Source organism: Diabrotica virgifera, chromosome 5 (assembly GCF_917563875.1).
Source record: "Diabrotica virgifera virgifera chromosome 5, PGI_DIABVI_V3a".
Classification (NCBI taxonomy): Eukaryota; Metazoa; Arthropoda; class Insecta; order Coleoptera; family Chrysomelidae; genus Diabrotica; species Diabrotica virgifera.
In genome coordinates, this window is record NC_065447.1 from 118,700,419 (window position 1) to 118,720,083 (window position 19,665).

The 19,665-nt window shown below is 32.2% G+C and overlaps 2 protein-coding genes across 2 annotated transcripts in view; one reads left to right on the top strand and one right to left on the bottom strand.

Moving 5' to 3' along the window:
- LOC126884313 (DNA polymerase epsilon catalytic subunit 1) overlaps nucleotides 1-8,998 on the top strand; it is a 263,412-nt gene extending 254,414 nt beyond the window's left edge. The window contains exons 27-28 of the mRNA XM_050650251.1: nucleotides 801-1,063; nucleotides 8,797-8,998. Coding sequence (XP_050506208.1) covers nucleotides 801-1,063; nucleotides 8,797-8,964 — 431 coding nt within the window. The 3' untranslated portion in view covers nucleotides 8,965-8,998. The remainder of the gene's footprint in view (nucleotides 1-800; nucleotides 1,064-8,796) is intronic.
- Nucleotides 8,994-19,620, bottom strand: LOC126884331 (ATP synthase-coupling factor 6, mitochondrial). Its single transcript, XM_050650272.1, has 3 exons — nucleotides 19,454-19,620; nucleotides 19,186-19,346; nucleotides 8,994-9,236 (listed from the first exon to the last, which is right to left on the bottom strand). The coding sequence occupies exons 2-3, from the start codon at nucleotides 19,344-19,346 to the stop codon at nucleotides 9,071-9,073; spliced, it is 327 nt and encodes a 108-aa protein (XP_050506229.1). The 5' UTR covers nucleotides 19,454-19,620; the 3' UTR covers nucleotides 8,994-9,070.
- Between the last annotated feature and the right edge of the window lie 45 nt (nucleotides 19,621-19,665).

Below are 19,665 nucleotides of genomic sequence, written 5' to 3' on the forward strand. Positions count from 1 at the left end.
AAGCCATCATCAGCTTAAATACAGGACATAGAAAACAACGGACTGACCTACAATGTAAAAATATCCAACATTACACATGAGAATAAAGCAAGTGGTACACATTATTCTCATGTGTAATGTTGGATATTTTTACATTGTAGGTCAGTCCGTTGTTTTCTATGTCCTGTATTTAAGCTGATGATGGCTCGTGTAAAGCCGAAACGCGTCCTTTTATAATTTTAACAATAATAAATAACCTTGTGGTACCTCTTCGAGTTTTTTTGTAACTGGTTACCTCGAGACCACATTTGAGTAATATGGATACTTCTCTTCATGTTTTCGATTGAGATAGTTACTAACAAAGGCTTCCGAGTATGATAAATCATCCTACACAAGAATAGTTAAATCATGTCGATTGTATTACCAAGCTGACCCTACTATTTCAAACATAAGAAATGTAAAATTGTAACATAATTCTCTCGAGAACACACTTGACAAATTACAAGTTTTAAAATATTATGACAAAGGTTAACGACCTCAGTCACTTTTCAAAAAAAAAACATGTAAACGCAAAAAGTTTTAAATGGTATAATGGGTGGAATTCGTTTCGAATTGAATTAATGCGAATAAAAAAATTGACAACAATAAAAAAAAATATTAAATCAGATAGGTGAGAAAAAGAAGGTCTGAGGTGCAGCTGCACCCACACCGGCTTACAAGGGTTAACTTTAAACTTTGTAATAATAGAAATAATATGTTCATTTAATTAAGATTTGTATTTGTTTTATGTTCATTCTTATAAGGTAATTGGTTTGTTTTAGGTATTGGCGAATTTTCGGAAAAAGCTGTTTGGAAAGACACAACTGTTTCATATGTAATACCGCAAATAATTTGTAAGGCTTGTAATCATTGCAGAGATATTGATTTAGGTAGAGACCAGTATAGATCTGATTCAGCTTGGATTTGTCCTTTATGCAACTCAGAATATGACAACACTGAAATTGAATGCATTATATTAAATATCATTAATAAAAAGTTACTTGCCTATAATTTACAGGATCTACAGTGTAAAAAATGTGCAAATGTAAGTATACTAAATTCATACTATAATTTTTCATTTATTTTAGAGCTTTTCTCTTTCAAACCTATTTTCTTAGAAAAATATTTTTATTTTAAAATTATTTGAGGGGTCAACTGCAAAACTGACATTCTCCACTTTTTCAAATTTTACAGGAACTAAATTTTTTTTATAAAATTAACTTTTTTTATTTGTTATTTATTTATTGTAAACAGTATAACATAAGCAACATTTTTAATAGCTTATCAAATCTTTAACTGATTTAATAAGGCAGAAATTCCACATTAAATGTTGGAGAATGTGAGTTTTGTTTTATCGTTTTTCGTATTTTTGTTTCCTTGGCTTCTCTTTGTTGAAAGTATTAACTGGAGTTACATTTAATTCCATATTATAAAAGACTTCATTTAAAAATATAAAATTACATTAAGGTGTTAATTAATTATTAATTTCTAACGAAAATATCAAAAGCAACTCACTACTGCGCAGCTTGTATAATACACCTGGACCCCGCATACCAAAAAAAAGTTGATTAATAGCTTAATGGTGTCTAGTCGGACAAACTTTGATGTACAGGAACACTGGAACAGGGGAAGTTCTAATTATGGAACAGTTTAAAAATTTGAAACGTCAGACTACGAAAACGCTCCATGTATTTTGTTGGACAGAACTTCCAATTGATTTGTTACCATTTCATTAAACTCTCATGCAAAAGTCAGACTTGTGTTTATCACCAACTGGGCACTTTAATGAGTGGAACACGAAGAACATGTCAAATGACAGGAATTATATTGGTGATAAATAGCAGTCTGATTTTTTGCATGAGAGTTTAATAAAACGGTAACAAATAAATTGGAAGTGCTATCCGACAAAATACATGGGGAGTTTTCGTAATCTGACGTTCCAGATTTTTAAACTGTTCCACAATTAAAACTTCCCCTGTTCCAGTGTTCCCTACATCAAAGTTTGTACTACTATACACCTTTAAGCTATTAACAAATTTTCAGCTTGCTATTCATAAACTTTTTTTGGTACGCGGGATACAGGCCTACAATAACCCATCACACAATGTTTTAAACACATCTGTCATGTGACCGAAATGCGTGCCGCGTGCCTGTGATTGGACGGCAGAGAGGATAATGTGAGTTTTCCAAACGATCCGTGTTTTTGTACTTGATTTTACACTCTGGACCAAAATTAACCGGCCACTTTAAAAATGGGTCATTTTTGATGTCTTATATCTCCTAAACCTGTTGTCCGATTTAAGTGATTTTTTTAATATGTTATAGCCTTATTCTTTAACATATAGCTGTAACAATGTTGTTGCTAAACAGGTAAATTTTCATTGTATACCGAGTGTACGAATCAAACTGTGTTTTTTTCTTAAAGTTTGCATCATCCTGTGGAATATTCTAGCATTTGTAGAATACTGAAAATAAAACCTAACTATAGCCTCATGCTTTCTCAACATTTTGTTTTTTGATTGATTCGCTTACGTTGGATAATAAAAAAGTTAGGTGCTTTAACAACTAGACATGTGTTTTATCAATACATGTTTTTAAAAAATTTTGGCAAAGTTTAAGGGGTAATTCTACATGAAAAAATAATGACAGTTTGTTTTATAGACTTATGTCCGCAAATGATTCGTTTCTGCGATAGGGAGTGTTTAAAATTTTCTGACAAACTGACGATTTATTTATTGCTTTAAAACCGGTTGAGATATGCAAATACAATTTGGTGAGTTTTATGACGTAGTTATTGCATATTTTTTGACATACAATTAAGAATTTAATATTCACCATTCTCGCGCATACGGGTAATATGAGCCATCATAATACCCGTATGCGTGCCAACGGTGAATATTAAATGCTTAATAAAATTGTATCCCAAAAATGTGCAATAACTTCGTCTTAAAACCCACCAAATTTCATGTGCATGTCTCAACCGGTTTTAAAGTAATAAATAAACTCACCGACAAAATTAACCACCCAACTTGTATTTCTTTTAATTTGCAGAAATTGTTAACCTTGGACCACATTTTATGAAGGATGCGGTGAAAACTACTAAGAGAAAAAATAATCTTTTTGAAAAAAAGTCATTTGTTACAACAAAAATCTAATGAATAAAATCTTAGAAGAAAATTCAAATTAACAATATTTTGGAAATCAAAGTCTAATTGAAAAAAAATTGGGTATCAATAAAGGGTGTTGCCGCCTCTAGCTCTTAGGACTTCTTGGAGCCGGTTTGGCAATCCATTCATGATATCCTGGATATCAGATTGGGGGATATTGTGCCACTCCTCTACCGCAGCTGTCTTCAGCTCTTCAAATGATGCAGGGGCTGGTACTCTCGCTCTTACCCGTCTTTTGAGGTTGTCCCAGATATGCTCAATTAGGTTAAGATCGGGACTGTGTGCTGGCCATGGTAGAACTTGAATCCCGACCTCATTAAGGTACTCACGGGTAGATCTTGCTGTATGGCAACGTGCATTGTCATGCATTAGTCTGAAGTTATCACCAATGAATGGTGCAAAAGGCATAACATGGTCTTGGAGAACTTCTTGCACGTACACTTGGGCATTCATACTGCCTCTACCGAACACAACAAGATCAGTACGCGCTTCGTAAGAAATACCTCCCCAAATCATTATTGACCCTCCTCGGCCACTGTTTCGGTTATAGCGCATGGAGCAAACCTTTCATTTTGACGCCTATAGACACGTTGGCGTCCATCTGGACCTGTTAGGGGGATTTTGCTCTCATCTGAGAACAGTATATGCTTCCATTCCGCCAGAGTCCAGTTAGCATATTCTCGCGCAAAATGAAGTCTAGCAGTCTAGCCCTACGGTGTTGTGGGAGCAGTTGTGGTGCGCGAGCTAGACGAAAAGCCCCCAAGTTTATTTCTGACAGTCTTCTTCTAATCGTTTGTCTACTCACACTAACGTTTCTCACTTCAAGAAGAGACCTACGAGCTTCAGAAGCGGTGCAAAAGCGATTTCTCAATACTTTGGTGACAATGAAGTGGTCATCTCGAACTGAAGTGCATTGTTGTCGGCCTTGACCTGGCCTGCGGTTGTATGATCCTGTCTCCCGAAATCGTCTAATGGCATCTTGTACCGTAGTTCTGTGTACATCGAGTGTACGAGCGATATGACGTTGACTGTAACCAGCATCAACTAAAGCCACTGCCTTAGCAGCATCAGTTGGAACGAGTGGCATTTTTCAAATCAGAAACAAAAAAGCACTAAAATTTCAACTTCAACAATATTCGCTAACAATGATATAAAATTACAGGGATTGTTCAAGAATTTTTGTTAACACGGAAACAGATTTTGCAACAATGTCATACAACGACTGTATGTCAAAAGTCCTTCGATGACACAAATTTAGGAAACAAACTGTCACAGGTAATGTAAACAAAACAAATAATAAAGGTGGTGGGGTTAATTTTGCTGGTGAGTTAAATCGTCTGTATTGATGAAAAACATGGCTAGTTGTTAAACTACCTAACTTTTTTATTAGTCAACATAAGCGAATGAATCAAAAAACAAAATATTGAGAAAACATGAGGCTATAGTTAGGTTTGAATTTCAATATTTTATAAATGCTAGAATATTCCACAGGGTGATGCAAACTTTAAGTAAGAAAAAAATACAGTTTAATTCGTACACCCGGTATACAATGAAAATTTACCTGTTTAGCAACAATATTATTATAACGCTATTTTCAAGGAATAAGGCTATACCATACTAAAAAAATACTTAAATCGGACAACAGGTTTACGAGATATAAGACATCAAAAATAACTCATTTTTAAGGTGGCCGGTTAATTTTGGTCCAGAGTGTATATGGGATATTGTTAATAGTATATCACAAATTATGTAGTTTAACATGTACAGCTGGAATCAATTAAAGTCATTTTTGAAAAAAGTGGACAATGTGAGTTTTGCAGTTAGACCCCTCATATCGCTTGGTACACTTCGCGTCAAAAAAAAACTGGTACAACTCTATAACCGAAAATCGTATTTTTCAAGTTGTGTAAGTTGATCTTGTCACAAGTGTCATTCTAATTTCTAGGGCAACGTTGCCAGTTCAACGAAAATATTATATCAAACTAGGTAAAAACGGGACTGTGCGACAGACTGCATTTTTTAATATACTAAAAACTAAAACAATTGTAATTTTCCGTTCATCTCAATTAAGTATCCATACATTGATTCGTGTTTTATTATAATTTATGAAAATATTTCAATTAAAAAATATTGATAGATAATAAATCTTGACATGACTTTAAATTATTATGTTTAACGTCAAATCGAGAGGTGTGATTGGTTTCTCGTAAATTGTAGGACAAAACTGCATTACGTTGTGTATATAATAAAACACACTGGAAAAATTAAATTTTAAATTAATACAAAATGAATAACTTTTACAGTGAACAAGTGTGGAATTTAAATATATGTATTACAATTCGAAATATACATTTTAAACGTTTTTTTTTTTGTATTTAGATTTAGTGCAATTCCGTTATCTGTGATGGCAACAACGACGTGATTCACGAACAATAATTGTCAGTCTGAACACAGGTTTGCATTGGAAAAAAAAGTGTACCAGTTTTATATGACGCGAAGTGTACCTAATGATTAATGTGATTCCTAATATATTTCCAGTGAAAAAAATAATTCTGATAAGTATTGGCGATTACAATTTTTTTATATGCGTGTCCGCGAAGATTAAAACTCCCAAAATATTTATAATGAAAAGATTTAGTTCATAATACATATATGCCGACGAAAACAATTATTTCCCTTTCTGTTTCTGCCGACGAAAACAATTATTTCTGAGCACTTTTTACTAATTATAATTTTCGTGGACCCACAAACAGAAATGATGTTTTTTGCCGATACTCCTCAAAAAATAAAAATTTTCGCTAACACTTTATTAGGGATTATAATTTGCACAATCATATAATCGAAAATAATATTTTTCGCGGCGTTCATTGAAAGTTCTACTCTTAACGGCATTTTTCGGAGTTTTACTTTTCGTAGGCGGTGGCGATATATCATCTTTATAAATATTTTCATGCATAAATATAAATACTTCTTCTTTCTCATCATCCTTAGTGCCCTACGGGGCGTCGGATGTCGGGTTCCGCTTCTTATCCATTTCTTCCATGAGCTTCTATGGGTGGCCAGATTCTTCATATCTCTCCGTTCACCCATGTCCTGGAGCTGCTCCTTTCATGTCTTATCTTTTTCTCTTTTGTTTCCCATTTTGGCTTCACGTATCTTCTTTTTTAGTCTCTTTTGGTCCATTCGTTATGTGACCAAACCAGCTTAATTGTTTGTTTTCAATCTATCTCATTATCGGTTCTTGTTCTAACTCTCTCTCCTTATATCTTCATTTCTGAATCTTTTAAACTTCGTAACTCCAGCTATTCTTCTCAAATATTTCATCTCGGTCGCGTTTATCATTGATTCATGTTTATTTTGCACAATCCATGTTTCCGCCCTATATGTCATTATCGGATTTACTATGCTGTTATATACTCTGAGTTTAGTTTTTTTGTCTATTTCTGTAATAGTAATACACGTTAGTAGCCTTCTTCAGTTTATTACTTATTGCCATGTCAGTTTTCCCATCATCTGTTCTTGTTCTTACTTCTGTACTTGTTCCCTTACATTGGTATTCCTTTCTTTTTTTCTCATCTTTATTTATTATTATAAGTTTTGTTTTATTGAGATTCATTTCCATTTTGAAATTCTATACCTTTTTTGCCAAATATCTATTGTGTAACACACTACTAAAGTCATACCTTACAAATAGACGCTTTAGAGTCAAATACGACAATGAAATATCAGAACTTCAACCCATAACAGCGGGTGTCCCCCAGGGAAGTGTTCTGGGTCCTGTCCTGTACCTACTCTATACTGCCGACCTTCCAACATCACCTGCCACAACAACAGCTACATTTGCAGATGATACTGCGATCTTATGCTCCAACAAGAATCCAAACATCGCATCAGAACTATTACAAAATAACATAACTGAAGTCGAAAAATGGTTACAAAAATGGAGAATTAAACCAAATGAGCAAAAGTCAATACATGTAACATTTACAACCCGTAGAGGAACCTGTCCACCTGTATGTATTAACCGCAAACAAATACCACAGAAAGACGATGTAAAGTACCTTGGGATTCACCTGGATAGAAAACTGACCTGGAAAAAACACATATTTTCCAAACGAAAACAATTGGGCCATAAAGTGAGAGACATATACTGGCTAATAGGAAAACAATCCCAGTTATCAACACAAAATAAATTACTCCTATACAAAGCGGTGTTGAAGCCAATTTGGACCTATGGGGTAGAACTGTGGGGAACAGCCGCAAATTCTAATATTGAAATAATACAAAGGTTCCAATCCAAAATACTAAGGATGATTTTAAATATACCTTGGTACATCACCAACAACGCCGTACATCGAGATGCAGAGGTAACTTATGTAAAGGAAGAAATTACATATCGAATAAAAAAATACAAGGACCGATTGCGGGAACACCCAAACCACCTAGCAAGGAACTTGATGCAGATGTGTGCAGTGCGCAGGTTAAAACGTAAAGTGACCAGTGATTTAGTGTGAGCTAAAAAAAAGTGTAGTACTTATTTATGTTTTCCCAGAACCAATAATAGTTTAGTAGACTAACATTAAGAGCGGCATATTAATGGGTATGTTCGCCACATGTCAATAGTTTAGCCGACATAAATATTATTTAATGCTTATTACTTTGTAAAAAACGGCAGATTGTAATAAATTGGGATGTCAATAAAAAAAAAAAAAAAAAAAAATATCTATTAGTTTTTGCATTTTCTCTACTCTCCTATCTGTGATTAAAACTATATCATCAGCCGTATAGAAGGGAGTTGATCTTTATTGCAGTTAAGTTTTTGGATCCTACTACAGTTTATCCCAAACCCTTTTTTCAGTGCGTCATTAATTTTGACATCATATGGGATTTAAAGAATGTCGCGAATCGATGCATGACATTTTAGTTAAATCTGACAGTTGTCAGAATTTCTGTATGTTTAAGTATATATAAATATCAATATTTGCCAGAATACTAATATTTAAAATATTTTAAGGAAAAATAAAATAAGTATAGAATACAATTTGACTATACAATGTCCGAATATACATAAAATATTTATATTTATGTCACTGACAAATTTCTAACCTAGAATTACAATTGTCATTTTATCCGTTAACATTGTGAAAGGACTGTCACGATAAATTACTTTTGTTTCAAAAAATATCTATTTAGAGTATTGTAATTGTCAACCAATTATACATCTATAAGCATAAGCTGCTTTAATATGGAAATACCCTTCAACAAATACATAATTTTCGAAGTTCTATGTGTAATAATCATGGACATACGTTTTTGTCACTTCGAGCTGAAGCTGGGTTAAAGCGGATTTGACAAACTATGACGAACTGAAAAAAGAGTTTGGGATAAACTGTATATATTGAAGGTTTCTTGTTTTATCTTTTGTATCTTTTATTAGGGTATCCATGACTATTACAAACAAGAGAGGATTAGTCCATCTCCTTGTTTAATTCCCTTATCCCATTTAAATGTGTCTGATCTTTTTTCATTTATTTGTACTTGGCACATATAAATACTAAAATAACAAATATTTCATCTGATTTACATAAATTCATCATTCTTTAATTTTCAGATTAAATTGGACAATATTAACAGACATTGCACATGCTCAGCAGACTTCAAATGCCTTATTTCAAAGACTGAGTTAATAAAATTGTTAGAAACATTCTATTCTTTGGCACAGACTTTTAACATGGTAGTTGTATCCGAAACTGTAAAAAATATACTAAGTTTAATGTAATGTTTTTATTGTTTTAATAAAAGAACAGAAATTATCTAGTATTTATTTCATGAACAGAAATGTTTTATTAATGACTATTTCACAATAACAAAATATAAGGAATAATTTACTTTTCTAAGTTAATAGGGTCAATGACAGGATCTTGAAATTTGAAAGATGGGAATTTGGTCATATCTACTCCTTGGCCACCTCCATATTGTTTTGCGACTTTATCGAGTTCAGTTTTTAGTTCTTTTTCTAATTCGGCAGTAGGTTCTACAAGGCTTTTTCCACTGAAAAAAAAAACATTAATAAATCTTTCACTGGATTAAGAGGTCCAAAAACTGAATTTTGTGGAGTTAAGTAAATATATTCTTGTTTTCAAAATACAACGTCATTGACGGAAATAGGATATAATCTACAAAGTATGTATAATATTATCTTATGTATACCCCATTCCACGAATATACGATCCTCTTGGATTATCGCAACAGCGAATATTTTACTGTGCAAAATATGAAGAAAGTAAATTGCAAATTATATTTTATTTGAGTATTATTGGAGTTTATTGGAGTAATTATTAGAGCAAAATACTTTCGTACTTCTTATGTGCACACTAAAATATTTGTTGTCGCGATAATCCAAAACAGTCGTATATTCGTGGAATACACCATATAGAATCGTTAGATAATGAGATAACTATCAAGGGTATATCCAATGTCTGCCCCAATAGGCTATTGATTATGTCCAAAGATAGAGAGCTAAAAGGAATTAAAATGTTGAAGAGGTTTTATCAGTGGCGGATCCAGCATCGTTAGAGGGGGACCGATTAGCTAAATTTCTATAAAAATAAATGAATGTGTTTATAATCTTTATATATATTTCTGAAAATATCATGGACAGAACACGTCACAAACAAAGAGGTTCTGAGAAAGATGAATAAAGAAATGGAAGTCTTAAATACAATCAAAACCAAAAAATTGGAATATCTCAGTAATATTACAAGTGAAAAGAGATACAACTTGCTTGAAATCATTATGCAGGGAGAGATTCAAGGAAAAAGAAGTATAGGGAGAAGTAGAATATTGTGGCTGCGCAACCTGCGAGAATGGTACGGATGTACATCAAACGAACTTTTCAGAGCAGCCGTCTCCAAAGTCCGAATAGCTACGATGATTGCCGACCTCCGTCGCGGAGATGGCACTTGAAGAAGAAGAAGATATTTAAAAAAAATAAATCGCTTGGTTTGAGAGGGGGTGCTGATCGCCCCCACCGCCCCTTCCTGGATTCGCCACTGGGTTTTATGTTTCATATGTTAAACGGAGTGCTGTGTAAAGGGGTGCGTTTTTGAGAAAGATATGAATTAGTCCCTATAAACAAGGGTACATTAAGATAAATAAAGCATAGACATTTTCGTACTTATACATATACAGAAAAGTTGTTCAAAATTAAATTTCCTATCGAAATGTTACTATCTAGTCAAAAATAATTTCTTTTACAAAAATATATTCAAAAAATGAAACAGAAAAACAGGAAAGAAAGTGATTTTCTTTTTTATCACATAACTTTTTCTACAGTGATATAAGTATAGATGTTCTATCTCCTTGCCTTTTAAAATTAAGTTTGGTTGAAATCTTTTGATTCATAGTATCCAAGATACGATTTTTCAAATTTCGCCACTTACTCCATTTTCCCCATTTTTCGCAAACCTTGTCTATAACTTTCTTCTATGCAGTTTTAAGTAAATGTAATGTATGTACCTCCAGTAGAAATAAAAATTAAATTATTTTGAAATGGTCTTTTCTAGTAGATTCCAACACTAACTGTAACCAAGATATAATTTATCAAAGTCTGATGTTTGCATCGATTTTTACTTAACTGATATTTAAAAAAACTTTGAATAATGGTATAAATATAAATGGTATAATTTATTTAAAAAATTTAAAATTCACCCAAGTGGATTCCAGTTCTTCAAAACGTTTCCGGTCCAGTCAGATTATCATCAGAGAAACCTAGAAGTATTTCTACATTAAAATGGCTAAAAAACGGGTAAAATTTTGACTGTTTAACTTCCTACATGCATGTGGAAAATACCTTATAAATATATGCTTACTTTAACAGTCAAAATTTTACCTTTGTCATTTTGACATGGAAATACTTACTTCTAGGTTTTATGGATGAAGGTCTGACTGGACCGAAAACATACTGAAGAAATGTAATCTATGAATCGGATTTAGTTCCTACCGTAGTGAAGAAAAAAATAGCATAATTGTATTTATTAACATAGTAAGTAGACATTGTTATTTGTAAGCTTTATTTTTTATTATACTTTATTTTTAAGTGTATACTGGACAATTTTGTACTTATGAATGAATAATAATTTTATATTTAATTACGTGGCTAAAGGTTATAAACAAAGGCCAGAATCAGAACAAAAAAAATATGTAATCCATTCAGATATATTTTAAATTTTTTTAACACATTCGGAACGGAACTCGGCTAGGAGTCATTTTGTTGAACGGTACCTGACTGAAGTAACTATATCATGTGTTGGCGTGTGATTAGCCCGATCAGGGAACATAAAATTTTACGAAAACCTCCAAAAAAATAAAGGAAGGATGAAAATTTGGGAATAGGTAGTTGAAATTGTCTATTATTATATAAGAAAAAGTTTACAATTCTACATCCCCTCCAATTTACAAAAATTGAGAAATACTGGGTGAAAAATATTTTCTCAGGAGTGAAAAAATATACGTTCAAAATAGGCCCGGAATTGGATAAAATGACTAATTCTAAGCAACTTTTGTTCTATAGAGTTTTTTTCTTAAGTCAATACTTTTCAAGTTATTTGCAAGTGAATATGTTCATTTTTAACAAAAAAAAACATGTTCGACGGTTTTTCGCAGATAACTCAAAAAGTAAGTATTTTAGCGAAAAAATATTTTTAGTAAAAATATAGCTTATAAAAAATTTAAAAAAATGGTGTACGCGTGAGGTCTGCAGACACAGTAGAAGCAGAGTTGTAGCTAATGAAAAGAAGGTTCTTCTTCGTCAAATTCCAAATCGAATATTTTAATGTGAAATAACCAAAAAACAGCATTTTTCGGGGAAAATTCATTACAACTTTTTTAAAGTGTTTAAAAAAGGTGTATTTTTGTTTTTTAAAAAAACTTCTAACAATAAAAATAAGTGAGTTACGCTCAAAATATCGTTGGTCTCTTTTATTTTTGGTACAAAAATCGTGAAAATCACCCCCCAATTAGCTTCCCAAATAAAATTAATTGTTGCCGCTTCACAAGTTACTTTACTTAACTATTGTTTATATTATCTATAAGTTTCATTGGTCCAAAGTGCTCACTTAAAAAAAAATTGGGTTTAAAATAAAACATTTTTTTTAAATTTGAAAAAAAAAATGGAATTGTTCATGGAATTAACTTAAAAATTATTGGTAATACCAAAAATCTTAAAGAGTAATAAAATGTACGTTTTGCTTTTCTGAATATTTTTGCTGTTTTGTTTTCTTAGACAAAAATTGGTTATGCTATGGCTGTTCAAAATTTGCCTAAACTCGTGATTAGTTACTCGTTTAACCCTTTAACGCTCTCTGGTAGCTATATATACCATAAGCTATTACGGCTTATTTTGTCATCAGAGTTGTGGTGAAAACAATCCTTATAGGCGCAGTCGATACACTGAATGCTTGCTGGTAGGTGTGAATACCGAAAACCTGTATGCGGCGTGATAACGACGTGCTTTTCACAAAACTGGTATGATAAGCTACCAGCGCGCCTTTCTGCAATAGTCTATGTAAAAAATCGTTCAATTTTATTTTTGTTTTTTGCACAAGTGTCATTTGGAATAAACTACTTGGACAAAAATTGAAGGTAAGTGTCTCAAGTGTACTTTTTTTTATTATTTTTAAATAGCAGATAATTCTTTAAAATCACTGGAATAGTTATTGCAAGAATAAATATATTTTATGAGAATTCTATCCCCAAAATTAATATTTAAACTTAAATAAATGGGTGTTAATGGTCCACTTCTTGAGTGGCTGAGAACATACTTGATTGACCGAGTTCAGATGGTGCGTATCAGGGATTTTGTTTCCAGTGAGATTAAGGTTCATTCAGGAGTACCTCAGGGTTCACATTTGGGGCCCCTGTTATTTAACATATTCATCAATGATATACACCACTGCTTCCGACACAGTTCACCTCTGCTTTTTGCAGATTATCTAAAGTTCTATACAATTATCAACAATACAGAAGACTGTATTAATCTTCAACATGATCTTGATCGGTTGAGTGAGTGGTGTATGTTGAATGCCATGGCCCTGAATGAATCTAAGTGTCATGCTATTTCTTTTGGACGATCGAGAGACCCAATAGAATATAATTATGTTATACAGAATATTCCTGTTGACTGGGTTACTGAAATTCGTGATTTGGGAATTAATTTAGACTGTAAACTTTTATTTGAATCACATTATACATCAAAAATTTCCATATCTTTACAAATGCTTGGTTTTATAAAAAGATGCACTAGAGACTTTCAGAATATTGATGCAATTAAATTACTATATTGTTCTTTAGTTAGACCTCATCTAGAGTATTGTTCTTGTGTTTGGTCTCCATCTTACAATATTTACATAACAAAAATCGAGACAGTCCAACACAAGTTCTTAAGGTACATAGCATATAAACTGGGTATACCTTTTGAGTTAAATCAGTTAAATTATTATCAAATTGAAACCCAATTGGGTATTCTCTCATTGCGTGACCGACGAGTAATTAAGGATGCAAGGATGCTCTATGGCATAATTAATTCAACAGTTTTGTGTCCTCAGCTACTTGAGCAGGTTGGTCTCCATGTACCTCTCCACAGAACTCGATTAAATCAAACATTCTATGTTCCTATCCATAGAACCAACTATGCATATAACAACTTTTTATCTCGAGCACTAAGATGGGCAAACACTCAACCTGATCTAGATTTCTTTGCACCGAAGTCTGAATTCATCTCTGGCCTCAGACGTTTGTTTGTTTGAGTAGTTGTTGGATATTCATTATTGTGATATATGAATCTGATTTATGTGTTTAAGTTTGTGATATTTATAGTTTATTGTATTATTGTTTTATTATTACTATTTTATTGTAGTTTTATTATTATTGACACATGTATTATGTATATTGGACTTATAAACGTGTAATCTTATTGGGCAGAAATAAATAAATAAATAAAATTCATTGTTTTTATTTATCACAGCGTACAAACAATTTTTATTTCTTAGTTTTGAAACTTATGCCAGTTATTAAACAATATTGTGGCAACGAATTTCTATAAAAATCTTGTTGTTTGACATTAGGGATAGGAAAATACTTTTAATCATTTTGAGGATTGTACCAAATAAGAGGTTTTTTTTCACATATTAAACCAACAAAATCTCGAGATTGTAGTTTACGCACAATACTAAATTTTTTACGGATACATTAAAGCAAAATTTAGTATTTAATTGCTAGACGAGGTTCTATAAGACTTTAAATTATTTATTAGGCCTATTTGTCATTACAATTTTTCTAGTACATTATTTAGGTTTGGTTAGATTTTTCCAGTACATTACTCCTATGTTTTTTTAGATGTCTAGAAATCGACCGCTTACAGAAGCTGAACTCCAGTATATGATGGCGATGATAATTTCCCTGAGACAAACTCAATTTCCATAACTCTGTCACAATCCTCGACTACTAGTATCGACAGCCAGCCGACATATTCCAGTACTTTAGTACAGCTCTTAAAAAGGGTGCTCCAATATGCTCTTACAAGAAAGACAAAAATAATTCTAGTGGAAACGAAGATTTTGGTGATTCGGATCAAGATCCAGACTTTGATCCAGATGACGGATTTGGTTTCAAATACAACAACTTGGCTAGGTTATTTCTTAAAAACATTTTTCCTGATGAAGACGACGAGGATGAACAACTGTTAACATTACCTCAAGCAACAAATTCCCTAACTCCTGCTGATAAAGATGAGAAGGCGGAACAAGCTCCTGTTCCTTCAAATCAATCTTTTGTGTGGTCCAAGAAAAACGATCCCTATCTTCTTTTCGAATTATTTGATTTTACTGAGTCTTCAAGCGTCAATGTTGACATTAATTCGAGTAAGCCAATCGACAAAGAATCGAACCTCTACGCTAACCAGAAGAATTCAATACCACTGATGCAGAAACTACTGGAAAAGAAAACTTTTGCTTGTGACACTGTAAGGCAAACAAGAAAATATTTTGTAAAACAAATATTAAGTGTTGATGAAGAGCTTTCCCAAAATCAGTCAGATTCGGTTAGTTCTTGGGAAATATCTGTTTAAAAGTGGAAAGATTGAGGCGTAAAATGTGTTAGTGTTGTCAGCAATCTACATAATTTTCAACAAAAAACTCAGGTTTTGAGAACAAACAAAACCGGAAATAGAGATTATATACCATGTCTTCAGACAATAGCGGATTATAACAAATACATGGGTGGAGTAGATCTATTCGATCAATATCATGCTAACTACTCCATCGCATGGAAATCAAGACGTTGGTGGGTAAAAATATTTTACTACCTTTTAGACGCAGCAATAGTAAACAGCTATATTTTATATAGGGAGAAAAAAAAACTCAAGTGCTAAGCCTATGACTGCATTACAGTTCCTAGCATTACATTGAACTAGCTGATAATTTGATTAGCACTTTTACTTTCAGAAAAAAGACTGGACCTTCATCAAACTCAACTTTGAATGCTGGTTCACACTTACCCACCAAAGGAACTTATAGACGCTGTGCCCTTTGTGCTTCATCTAAAAAGAAACAAACGCGCAGCAATTCGATTTGTCAAGTTTTTAACGTTGCTCTATGCAAAGACTGCTTTGCACCCTACCATAGTAGATAGAAAGTTCTTAGATAATAAATTTATAATATTCCTGTATTTAGTTTTTTTTATATTTTCAAAATAAAGTATTTTTTTATAAATTTTTGTAATTGTTTTTACCGGTCGCTATATATACCATTGCCCACTAAGTATTAGTTGTTTGTCAAAATTCACACTGGTAGCTATATATACCACCCTTTCCAGCCCTTCTGGCACAGAAATTTTTTTTTTAACATTTTTTGTCTTACTAATGATGCATAATGAACTACTTTCACTATTCAAAAGTATAGTTTTACAAAAAACAATAGTTCTGCCCGTTAAAGGGTTAAGTCATTTAAACTACAGCTTTTTCAAAAATAAGCACTTTGAACCGATGAAACTTACAGATCATATAAATAATACATGAGCAAAGTAACTTGTCAAGTGGTAATGATAAAATTTATTTGTGATGCTAATTAGGAAGTGATTTTCGCGATTTTTTTACCAAAAAATAAAAGGGACCAACAATATTTTGAGCGCAACTCACTTACTTTTAATGTTACAAGTTTTTTTAAAATACAAAAATAAACCTTTTTTTAAACACTTTAAAGTTGACATGAATTTTCCCCGAAAAGTGTTTTGTTTTTGGGTTATTTCACAGTGAAATATTCGATTTGGAATTTGACGAAGAAGAAACTTCTTTTCATTAGCTACAACTCTGCTTCTACTTTGTCTATATCCCTCAAGCATACACCATTTTTTTCAGTTTTTTATAAGCTATATTTTTGCTAAGAATATTTTTTTCGCTGAAATACTTACTTTTTGAGTTATCTCCGAAAAACCGTCCAAAAACATGTTTTTTTCTGTTAAAAATGAACATATTCACTTGCAAATAACTCGAAAAGTATTGACTTAAGGAAAAGACTCTATATAACAAAAGTTGCTTAGAATTAGTCATTTTATCCAACTCCAGACTTATTTTGAATGTATATTTTTCACCTTCAAGAGGGGGTTTTCCCTCCATTTTTGTAAAATGGAGGGGATGCAGAATTGCAAACTTTTTCTTATATAATAAAAGACAATTTCAACTACCTATTCCCAAATTTTCATCCTTCCTTTATTTTTTTTTGGGTCAGATTGTTCTTTGATCGGGCTAGATTGGCAGTGAGTGGATTAAATAAATTGTACCATCATACATTCGAAATTTTTTACTTTTTTGTAAGCTTTTTAACAAGTTCTGTGCGGATGGCCACATGATGCCTTCACACGTTCACACCAATGTGCGGATGGCAGGAATGTATGCCATTGATTATACACATTTTTAATATGTGTTTTTTTGTTCATTCAGAGTATAAGTCTTAGGATCAGACATCCACACGCACTGTGATAAAGTATGGTAAACAGCCAATTGCTAAGATTTTCCCCTTTAATTTATTTTATATTCTTTTAATTTCTAGTTAATCTTCTTTTCTCGTACATTTAGGTATATTGCCATAACAAAAAAATAGCAAGCTTCACACTTTGAGAACCGTATCTTGGTTACCTTTAGTCCCACAATACTTCACAACAGACCATTTTAAAGTACAGAAAATGAGCTTCGTTTCTTATTTAACAATGTATATAATGAAATTTACAAGAAACAAAGGTAAACAGTTAAAACGATAAATTTTAGAAATAGCTGTAAAGTTATCAAAAATCCTTAAAAGTATAAAACTTTAGGAACCATATTTTGGTTAAAATTAGTCACAAAACCTTCCACAGTATACCATTTTAAAAGTAATTGATTTTTATTTCTATTAAATATACTATTGCATATGCCTAAAACTGCGTAGAGAAAAATTATTATAGAACAATGTTGATGAAAAAATTTACCCAAAAATGGTATGTGCAGCAAAATTTGAAAAATCATATTTCTGATACTATAAATGCTAAAGACTTCTAGCTAAGGTCATTTTAGAAAGGAAGAATAGAAGTTTTTTGTGAAGCAATGCTTATACCTATATCCCAGAGAAAAAGTTATAGAGCAATAAACAAAATCACGCTCTGTCCTTTTGCTTAGTTCTTTGAATATATTATTGTAAAAAACAATTATTTTTACTTTGGAAGGTGACAGTTAAATAAGAAATTTAATTTTGAAGAACTTTTTTGTAGATGTACGAAAAGTACATAGAATTGAGCCTAGTGCACAGGGGCTGTTGCTTTGTCAAGACATTTAGGTGCTCCATATTTATATAGAGGGTTGATTGTACCTCTTGGGAGATACATTTTCGTTTTATAGGTACTCAACCGGCCTGTATTTGGTATATTCTTTATCATGGCAGAGGTACTCTGTTCAGCTTTTTGGGCTACATTTATCAGGTGTTTCGTGTATCTCAAACCTGAATTCAAGGTGTATCCTTGTGTATTAAATACAAATTTTATGCTATTCACCTGCATCTTAAACATACTATCATTTATTTTGGTATAAATACCAAATTCTAATTCTGAATACTAGAAGATTTTTGAAAATAAAATTTACACAATTTAATTATATTTGGCTAATTTCAAGCCACTTTAGTATAAGGCGGCAAACTGCTGCAAGGCATGTATTTGTGTAACAAACATACCTGCAATAAAGTGTTAAAAAGAAAGCAAAAACGCATTAAAAATTATTTAGAAATTTGCCAAAAATCACAGACACACAATACAATACTTACAGACTGCACTGCAATATAAAACAGTTTCCCCAGTGTGACAAGAGAAAAATGTTTGTAAACAGGATAGGCATCTCTTTCTATTCAGCCAGATCTATTATCGACCATGTGACTTTCGAGTGAAAAACCTGGTGGATAAACACTGCCGATTAGAAAGAGGTGCTTACCCTGTTTACAAACAGTTTTAGATTGTAGCACGCAGTCTAGGTATTGTAATTAAGTCTATGCCAAAAATTACCTACATAACCTAAAAATTCAAATATTTTTCCGGACCTCAATTATTTTTATCAAAAAAATCAGTCAGTATTTTGGCCATGAAACTGTACATATTATGTTCATTAATTTTGTTCAGATTTTTTAAAGTAAAGGATTGCCTAGCAAATTTTTTTCTTGAGAAAACACTTTAGGGAGCTAAAAATTTGGCTAAAGGGGTTTCTAAATATGTACTTTCCAGTGCCCAATCTTAAATAAGAATACAGCCGAGTGTAGATTTTACCATCTTATCCCGCTATAGCCTTTGTCACGTATTTTTTATAATATACTAGTTAATAACAATGAATTTGCTGGATCTTAATAATACTGTAATTTCAAGAAATATTAAAAAATGCCTTATTAAATTGTTACATCGCATTAAATTTTGTGGAAATAGGAATAATACAAACCTGTTACTTTTTTGTCTGTATTCTCTAATTTTATCAACAAATAATTGTTGAATGGGATCTGAAGCCTTTTGAAGACAAGGAGCTAGAATTCCAATATTTCGACTGCAGACCTCGTTCTTTACGGAATTCCTTACAGTTCCCAAAACTTTTGTGAACAGCATCTGAAACAGGATTATGTAACGGTTTATGAAAAGCTTGCATCTAGAAATCTGGAAAAACTTCTTTTTCCCGAAGTATTTTTAAAATTATAAGTATATTGGGAACCTACCTTTACTGTATTAGTATATTGAGTAGATCGAGTAGATTTTAAATATAAAGTCGAAAGGCCTACAGCAGATCCTTAAAATTTACTGAATGCACGAACTACCACTGCGCATGCGCGATTGATAATGATTGTTGATTAACATTGACATTGACAGAAAAGACAGATGCAAAATGCGGCACAGAACGATATAGATTCATAGACATAATAAAAACAGC